Raw genomic sequence first — 10133 nt, forward strand, 5'->3', positions numbered from 1 at the left:
GTGCGTCAGGAATTCCTGGCTTTACAGCATTTTGCCTTTTATCTTTCAGTACATATACAGCCAATGAAGAATTTACTCCTGGGGCAATCTTATTTTTTATAGTTTGGCTGAGCTACCCCGCCCCAAGGTATACACTAGAACAACTTTCCCCCTTACTCCTGGGATAGACCTAACTTTTATTGCAGACGTTTTCCCCAGTAATAGCTTGGGTTTCTGAAGTCTTTACCACTTGTTTGCTGCAGTGGCATGTTTATTAGTCAACTCTGTTTTTGTTTTTAAGTCTCAGTTAAGCTCCACGTGGTCCAGTCACACTTTTGTTCATGTTTCTATGATATCTCTATTAGTCTCAACAGGAAAAATATAATTTAGCAGTCAATGCATAATAAAATGGAGACCACTGATACTTATCTAAATTTGGACTAATGAAGTCCTTTCCAGCATGTTTACTGACCACACTTTTGACATCTGCTTCCCTGTGAAAAGCTATCTTTTAAAAAATGGCTATGCCAAACATCTGATTGTCTGGACAAGAGGCTACTGTTAGGACAGAATATGGAGATGGTTTCCAATTGGCAAAGGTATCTGATAAGGATGTATCTCCCTGTCTCTTCAATTTACATGTACAACATATCATTAAAAAGCTGGCTTAGATTTAAATTAAGGTGGAGTGAAAATTGGTGCAAAGAACATTAACAATTTGAGATCTGCAGACGACACCACATTACTGGCAGAACGTAGTGAAGACCTGAGACAACTGCTGATGAGGATTCAAGTGGAAAGTGCCAAAGGAGGATTACAGCTGAACATCAAGAAGACAAAACTGATGGAATTGCATAACTTTAAGGTTGATAATGACAAAATGTTAATGAGGATAATGACAAAATGGAAATTGTTCACAATTTTCTATACCTTGGTTCCATCATCAACCAAAAGTGAGACAACCACCAAGATATCATAAAGAGATTAAGACCGGCAAGGTCAGACATGAAGGAGCTAGAAAAGATCCTTAAGTGTAAGGATGTGACACTGGAAACCAAGATCAAGATAAATCATACCATAGTATTCTCCATTACTATGTATGGGTATGAAAGCTCCTGTCAGAAAGCTGACAGGAAGAAAGCTGATTCATTTGAAATGTGGTGTTGGAGGAGAGTTTTATGTATACCGTGGCCTGCCAAAAGGGCAAAGTGGGTTCTAGATCAAATCAATCCTGAAGTCTTCCTAGAAGCTAAAATGACTAAACTGAGGCTATCGTACTTTGGTCACATTATGAGAAGACAAGAGTCACTGGAAAAGACAATATTGCTAGGAAAAGTTGAAGGCAGCAGGAAAAGAGAAAGACTATACATGAGATGGATTCACTCAAATAAAGGAAGCCACGGCCTTCAGTTTGCAAGGCTGTTAACTGTTAACAGTAGGACATTTTGGAGGTACTTAATTCATAGGGTCGCCATAAGTTGGAAGCGACTTGACAGCATTTAACGCGCACACACTCTGTATATAACAAACCCTAAAACCTTACAACACAGATATATCGACTACTGTACTTATAGTCTTCCTGTGTACATTAATAACACTGTTTCTTGTACTAAATATTTGGAGAAAAATGGGGCTTTGACACCTGAAAAGTCTGTTTTTCCCCTACATCAATAAAAGTAGTTCAAGTAAAATTATCATCTTATCTGTTTTGTATCTTTGCAGTTGTAATGCAAACATTAGCAATGACCCAAGAAGTATTAGCATAAAGAATAATTTATTTATATGCTGCTTCCTCCATGGAGCTCAGGGCATACATACGATCCCCACCACCACCACTTACATAAACTCTGTAACAGATATTGATTGGTCCAAAACCATCCAATAAGATCAAGTTTCAGAAGGAATTTAAATGGAATTCCCTTGGTCCTAGTACCCCATCTACTACACCACACTGACTGTGGAATAATATATGTTAAATTCATTGGTTAACTAGTATCATTAGTATAAGGGTCAAAGACCTGAAGAAAGTCTGGTTACTCACACTAAGCTACCATGAAAGGAAGAACAATATACAAGAATTTGGAACTATACTGATGTTCTCTACATCACAAATACAAATGTTTCATACAAAGCTCCAGTGTATCCAGGAGGGCATCTGCATTCTCCAGTCACATGATCACAGGTGGCTCCATTCTGGCACTGGCATTTTTGCTGGCAGTCATTTCCATATGTCCCTTGGTCACAGTGTTCCTCACAGCGCCATCCCTTGAATCCAGCAGCACAGTGGCAGGCTCCAGTGATGGGGTTACACAGAGCTCCATTCTTGCACTGGCAGCGACTACTGCAGTGGGGTCCCCAGTGGAAACTATCACATGCTGGACAAAAACAGAAATCAAGTGTTACAAGGGCTTCCTTAGCTAAATATTCTCCAAGTACTGATATTCAGCAATGTGAGTATGGCAGTAGTAAAGTAAAATATAAACAGTTCATTTTTTTCCCCTTTTAAGAGTAATTTTTTCTAAAAAGCTGAAACTGAAATATTATTTACTAAATTAAGTAAGGACTAAGTTGTTGGAAAGGAGAATTTCTTCAGGCAAATTGTTAAAGAGGTATATGTGTATATAACACATATGTGTATATAACAGACAATATAAACCAATGAAACTAACTGTTCTCTTTAATAAATTGGGGAAGGGGGATTACAGCCATGAAATACCCCAAAACTGGATTCAAGCTGAAATCAAGTTTCTTTGTATGTCCTTGCTGGACTTTTTACATGTATCATGTTAAGGTTATTTTTTTATATACTGGAGATCTAATGGTATAATACTTTGAAATATACAGGGGCTCTGGCTCAGTGGGAGAGCATCTGCTTGGCATGCAGAAGGTCCCAGGTTCAATCCCTAGTCTCTCCAGTTAAAAGATCTGGCAGTAGGTGATGTGAAAGACCTCTGCCTGAGACCCTGGAGAGCCACTGCCAGACTTGAGTAGATGATACAACTTTGATGGACCAAGGATCTGATTCAGTATTAGGCAGTTTCATGTGTTCCTGTGGCTAATGGCAGCTCAGGGGGATTTCTATTAGGGAAACAGTGCAGGCAAAGGATTAAACCTCTTGTCCCAACACTACAGCCCCAGTCTGAACTGTGGTGCTTACTGTCATTAAAGTATGCATACAGAGATCTAATCACTAATTCTCAATATAATGTGTAAGCCACCTATAACAATTCCCCAACTTCCCTTTTGCTGGGCAGTCCCTTTTCTCCTTCCATCTGTCCCACCCAGTTGTTTAAATGTATTTAGATATATGCTGACCAGCCCAGGGAACTGAGGAACCAAAAATATCCTTCATTTGTATATGTCAGATTATGCCACAAGAGAGGCTGGTAGTAATTCAAAACAAACAAATGGCTTTATTTCACTTTTGATGGGAAACGGTCAAATAGGAATCAGGTTTAGAACTTGGCAGGTGAACAGGCAACAGCAATAGATAGGTTGTAACAATAAAGTAGTTGTTTGGTTCTACCGACAGGTCTTTAAAACTTGGCAGTCATGGTTTAGATAAACAGGCATAAGCTTCTTTGTCTCCAAAATACTCAAGTTTGTGAAGGCAGGAACAAACACACAAAGTCCAATTTTCCTTCTTAAACACTTGATCAGGATCACCCCCTTTACTAGGAACTATTTCCCTCAGCGATGGACTACTGACCCCACTTGCTTTTTCAGTATCCTCTCTTGATCCATGACTCTGCTTAACTGACTTCACAGTCCTAACTGCCACTTTCAACTGTAGAATTCCATTTGAACTTCCTGTCCATCAAGGTTCTCAGACCAGGTTAATACATTAACCATTCGTGGTCTGTTACACTGCCCCTAAGACAGATCATGACCAAAGGAAAGCACTTTTTAGTCCCATTAACTGAAATGAGAGAAATTCAAGCAGGGGCAAAGGAATCTATGGGATTTAAAAAAAAATCAGTGGCTTGGATCCCACTGAAAAGTATGATTTTCCTGCCTGTCCTTCCCATGGCAGCCTGAAATTGCTGGAGTGAGCATGCCTGGACATTGAGGGTATTATAGGTATTATCTCCTTGAATGGGATGCCTCTCTTTGTTTTAACCTGAGAGCTGCCCTCTGACCCCACCTCTCTCTCACTTTGTTCTCTCACTCACTGCACATGACCTTCCATGGAGACACACCTCTCTGCAGGTCTCTCCTGTAGATACAATGTCCTTATATTCCCACAGACATGATGCCAGACAAGCCGGCCATTTGTGAATAGGAAAAGTACTCTTTCGATTAGACCAGACTGCTCAGTCTGGAGGAAGTTGACAGATTGCTTGCAGTGGTATGCCCAACCACGTGCAGCCTTGACCCGTGCCCTTCCTGGCTTATTAAAGCTGGCCACGAAGGGTTCCGAGGTCCCCTAAGGGATATTATCAACAAGTCCCTCTCTGAGGGGCAGTTCCCAGGGGCACTCAAGGAAGCAATGGTCCATCCTCTTTTGAAAAAAAATCTTTGGATCCGGCTGAATTGGCCAACTATTGGCCAGTTTCCAATTTGCCCTATTTGGGCAAATTAATTGAGAGGGTGGTGGCGATAAAGCTGCAGGGCTTTATGGATGACGCGTCCGTACTAGACCCCTTCCAGGCAGGCTTTTGCCCGAGACATGGGATGGAGACGGCATTGGTCACCTTGACGGATGACCTCTGGAGGCATCTGGATCAGGGCGGTGTGGTGGTACTGTTGCTGTTAGATCTGTCAGCCACGTTCGACACGGTTGACCACCAGTTGCATACCTACTGCCTCACCGACATGGGGATCCAGGGGCTTGCCTTGCAATGGCTTGCCTCCTTTCTCCAGGGTCGGAGACAAAGGGTGGCGCTGGGGAACAGCAGTCCATGAGACACCCGCTGGAGTGCGGTGTGCCTCAAGGGGCAGTTTAAGACAGATAAAAAAAAATATGGATTTACAGAGGAGAAAAATGAAATGGAGAGCATTTGGGAAAGAGGAGGGGAAAAAAAGATTTCAAATATGTATAAAATTTTACTAAAATGGTATACGGAAGATGAGACAGTTAAAGAGCAAATGTTAAAGTGGGCAATAAATATGAATAAAGAAGTGACGATTGACTCTTGGGAATATTTGTGGAAAAACTCTATTAAAATATCGACCTGTACCAATGTTAGAGAAAATTGTTATAAAATGATGTATAGATGGTACATGACTCTGAAAAAAATAGCAAATATGAACCAAAATATGTCTAATAAATGTTGGAAATGTAAAAAACATGAAGGCTCATTTTACCATATGTGGTGGACTTGTGAAAAAGCTGTGGACTTTTGGACGAAAATCCATAGTGAAATGCAGAAGATACTACAATGCTCTTTTAAAAAAGCACCGGAAATTCTGCTTTTGGGACTAAAAATGGAAGAAGTCAATGTGGATAAAAAAACCTTATTCTGGTACTTAATAACGACAGCAAGAATGCTATATGCACAATATTGGAAACTTGAAAAAGTACCAGAGATTGAGGACTCTATACATAAAGTTCTGTTCATGGCAGAAATGGATAAAATTACCAAGAAATTGAACAACACAGAAGACGAAGAATTTTTTGAAGAATGGAAGGACTTTAAGAACTATCTGGAAAAGAACTGGGATGTGACAAACAATTTACTGTGTTTAGAACAATACTAAGTAAAAAGACGTTATCTTTTAAAATGATTAGAAATATGATGTTAGCAACTGATGAAATATATATAAGTAAGGGGAAGGGGGTGAAAGCATTGCGGGAAGCCACAGGAGGGGGGAAGGTGTATGGATTGTAGGGTAAGTAATCGTATATGTACTTTTCTTTTTAAAGTTTTAATGGACAAATGTTGAATACCTATGATTGGAAAATAATAAAACTTTGTTTACCGAAAAAAAAGGGGCAGTGCTGTCCCCGATGTTATTTAACATCTACATGCGTCCCCTTGCCCAGATTGCCCGGAGGCATGAGCTGGGGTGTCACCAGTATGCTGATGACCCCCAGCTCTATCTGATGTTGGGCAGCCAGTCAGACTCCAGACCGGAAGTTCTGGACCGGGCATTGCAAGCCGTGGCTGGTTGGCTTAGACTGAGCCAGCTGAAGCTGAACCCAGTGAAGACCAAGGTCCTGTGCCTGAGTTGGGGCAGCACAGGGGTGGGGCTCTCACTCCCGGCCTTCGGTGTGGCACCATTGGTGCCAGCACCGGAGGTGAGGAGTTTGGGAGTGCTCCTGGATGCCTCCTTAACTATGGAGGCCCAGGTAGCAGCCACTGCTAAGTCGGCCTTTTACCACCTTTGGCTGATTTGGCAGTTGGCTCCCTTCCTCGGCCACGATGACCTGGCTACAGTGATCCATGCGATGGTCACCACGAGATTAGACTACTGTAATGCTTACATGGGGCTGCCCTTGTCACAAATCCGGAAGCTATGCCACACCCCCTGACATCACCGGAAGTGTGTCCTCCCCACAGCCGGCGGCGACCTCCAGCGGGCACCAGCAGGGAGCTCCAGGCCCCGCCCTCCCACACCTCGCCCGGGGGGATGGCGTCCCCCCGCGTCCCCCCCCAAATGACCCCTGCTGTACAGCCTACAATAATACTAGAGTTCAACGTTTCCTATTATTAGCTACACATATTGGGGTTCAATCAGTCCTTTTGTGGGCACAGAGCTTAGTACACATGCATGGAAGGATGCCCACTAGATATAACTGAGTCATTTCCTTCCCTTGCTTCTCTTTCACACACAGCTACCATACCAGGTTACTATGTAGGACAGAAGTCTGTGATTGTATTTCCAGACAAAACAGAAAGGATGGACAGGACAGGAGGACTATTAGAAGTGCACATGACCTTGCATTCCCCAAAAATGCTTCATGCAGTGCAGGCGAGAGTGAGTGAGAGAGAGAGAGAGAGAGAGAGAGAGAGAGAGAGAGAGAGAGAGAGATTTGTATATATTAAGTATCAAAGAAAGCCTAACATAAATTTCCAAAATCTCTTGTGCGTTTTTCCAAGAGAAAATATTAAGTAGAGATTTTCAACAGAAGAACTATAAGTAACCTACAAAAAGGTCATATGGAGTTCACCAGGAATTTGCTAAGCACGTGCTCAGAGCATCTGCTTTTAATTTTTATGATTTATTGATAACAATAGTGTCGTGGCAAAATACCAGAGTAGCTACTTGCCGATCATACACATTCAGCTCCTTAGTGATTGACAACTATTGTTCTCATAAACCTTCTCCAGAGGCAGAGCAGTCAGGCAGAGAACAGACCTACTTTCTTAGAAGAGACAAAAAGAACACAAGACATTTCCTCAGGGTAAAAATTACTCTGATGAAAAACTAGATTGTTCAGGCTACATAAATAAAAAAAGGATTAGTCAATTTAAGGATCATTTCCTATTTATATGATCAGTAACCTAGATATTTCAGAAGATTATAGACTGATGTGGCAGTTTCTTATTGTGCAGGATTCTTCTCTAACGGCAGTATAACATGCAGTGTACATACAAATATTATTGTATTTATTTATGGCAAAAATGATATATTAGAAAGGATTACTGCACATGACATGCTTATGCAAGCATTTGTTTTGTTTCTAGTTTTGCTACACAACAATTAGCTATCATTTTACTCTTAAAAACTGTTGTATCAAAAAGCTTTTAATGCATCAGGATAGAAGAGGAAATCTTATTTTTATGTTGAATCAGTATTTACCATCTTCTTAGAAAGATAATAGTGTTGATATATATCTGTTAGATACATTTGTCAGACAGACTAATCTTCCCTGAAGACTGAAGAAAAGACCATCAGATTAATTTTACTTAACATCTCCTAGAATATTCAGATTGCCATCTCCTTTCAAGTGGAACATGCCTGTGTCAGCCCATCCCCAACGGCAAATTAATATGAACATGAATGTCTTGGAATGTCTGGACAAACCACCATGGAGAATGGAAAGATCTAAAAAGTGACCATCAGACATTTCTATGAAATAAAATGGACTATATTAATTTCAGGCATGGATTTGCACTAGGGACAGATTTCCAACAATACTTCTAGCTATAGCGAACTGCAGCATAAGAAAAAAAAACATCTTGGCTCAGAGTTTCAAGCTCACATTGTTTTTCCAGTGGCTAGAACCAGGATATTGACTGTAACCCACCAATGGTCATGCAGATGTTTGGAGAGACAGCTTAATCATTCAAAGTCACCGCAAGAAACTTCTGCTACTGCATTCTTGCCATGGTATTAATGCAGACCAGACAGTACTCAGACTGGCTTATACAAATTCTCTCCACTTTGCCTATGAAGCTTTATTAAACTTGAATCCAACACATTGTTCACAGGTCAGATAATACTCCTGATATGATACTACCTCTTACTGTTGAAGTGAGTTGTATTCTAGAACTATCTTGTGTGTGTGTGTGATCTTAAATTACTTCAGTTGCAAGAGGTGCATTCTGAATAAATTCTGTTTAGGGGAAATTCCTCTAAATTATAAAGCAGATGCTCACTGACAAGATTTCCAGCTTTGCAGACACTTTGGCAATGAATCAACAATGAATCAAGGCCACTTCACGTACATGTTTCACCAGCACAGAGAGAGGATGCATTCAAATGCCATAAACAAGAGACACTTGTCCAGGATGGACAGGAATATACTCATTTTTGACCATACAATAGTAACGAATCTCCGTCAGCCTGTAAATGATAAATTGACTATTGAAATAACTGGTATCAAGATCGTAGTTACACAGGAAGGTAAGCCATTTAACCCTTCCAGCCTCTGCTTAGTGTTGATAATTGAAACAGAGTTTATATTCTTCCCCATTAAAACCACTAATAAAAGCTCAAGAAGCCCAGCTTCAATTAGCAAAATTAAGTGGGGATCGAACAGTTAAACCCTCTGTCCTCTTCGCACATGGCCCTGATCCAACTACAGCTGTGTATATGCACAATTATCTTTTTACAGACTGACAGAGATCTGTGATATTTGTCACATCCATTTGAAACATAAGATGCAGAATTTTCTCTTAATGTGCTCATAGTGCTTCCATTTAGAGAGGCCTTCCATTTGCCAAGTGCCATTTCTTCATTATGGTTTCATGTACTGCATCAAATTTATGCTGTATCAGAAAAAACTACAGAGAGTACCACTACTGGCAGACTTCTGATCTTTTTCTGCCTAGCATTTCTTTTTATTTGGAGCACATTTGTAGATTACTGTACTTGCTTTTTAATGGTAGACAGATTAAATGCCTTTATGTGTAGGAAAATGTATGATTTTTAATCTTTTATTGTTGTATATTTCGATTATGTTTTTAACTCTGATTATGTAAACTGCCTTTAAATGAAACTAACTAAATAAATTTATCTAGCTTAGTACAACCAAAATTAATAGGACAACAACAATCCTACTGAAATTATCAGGTGTTTAGTACTTCCAGAGTACTTCTAACTCGAATGCTTAATAAGGTTCAAGAGATGCCACTTCAGTCAAATAAACTAGAAGTCCATTGGCATATTTTACCTTAACCATGACTTATGGCTATTGCTGTAAAATGCCTACATGATTAATGGGAACAAATAAAATTCTTCTTCAAGACTAATTAATCACATAGTTTCCTGCCAAATATTGACTGACTTCTAATTTGAAAGGTTTCAGGAAATTGAAAAGATCTGTCAAGAATAGTTACCCACAGAGTAGGAGCAATATTGCACTGAAATATTATTTTTAAAAAGGCTCCACAGAAGTACATTTACAGATGATGTGGATGAAACATTACTTCATCTCATTGCTTCTGTTTAGCTATAAAAATACAGAAAAACACATGGAAGCTATACAGTTGTTAATCTGCTGAAAACACACAATCTTTGAGTGATTGACTATCCTCAGGCTACAGAGTATCAGTGTGGCTTAATTGGAATATACACCATAATGTTGCCATGTCTCTTCCAAGGTCAGACATGGGGGTGGGGAGTGTAGTTTAGATAGTACAAGAGGGGGACCCGCGATACTCGCGGGGGGGGAGAAGAGCCCCGTCTCCTCCACCCCCCCACCCCTCGATCTCCTGAGGCGGCGGCAGCAGCGGCAAGGCCGGTGTCCGCCCCCCGCCCCCCAG

General features: G+C 40.6%; 1 protein-coding gene across 1 annotated transcript in view; it reads right to left on the bottom strand.

Moving 5' to 3' along the window:
• MEGF10 (multiple EGF-like-domains 10) overlaps positions 1 to 10133 on the bottom strand; it is a 160951-nt gene that overhangs the window by 71280 nt on the left and 79538 nt on the right. The window contains exon 6 of the mRNA XM_015413519.1: positions 2108 to 2354. Within this exon, the coding sequence (XP_015269005.1) occupies positions 2108 to 2354 (247 nt within the window). The remainder of the gene's footprint in view (positions 1 to 2107; positions 2355 to 10133) is intronic.

Source organism: Gekko japonicus, unplaced genomic scaffold (assembly GCF_001447785.1).
Source record: "Gekko japonicus isolate JY-2015 unplaced genomic scaffold, Gekko_japonicus_V1.1 scaffold245, whole genome shotgun sequence".
NCBI classification, from domain to species: domain Eukaryota; kingdom Metazoa; phylum Chordata; class Lepidosauria; order Squamata; family Gekkonidae; genus Gekko; species Gekko japonicus.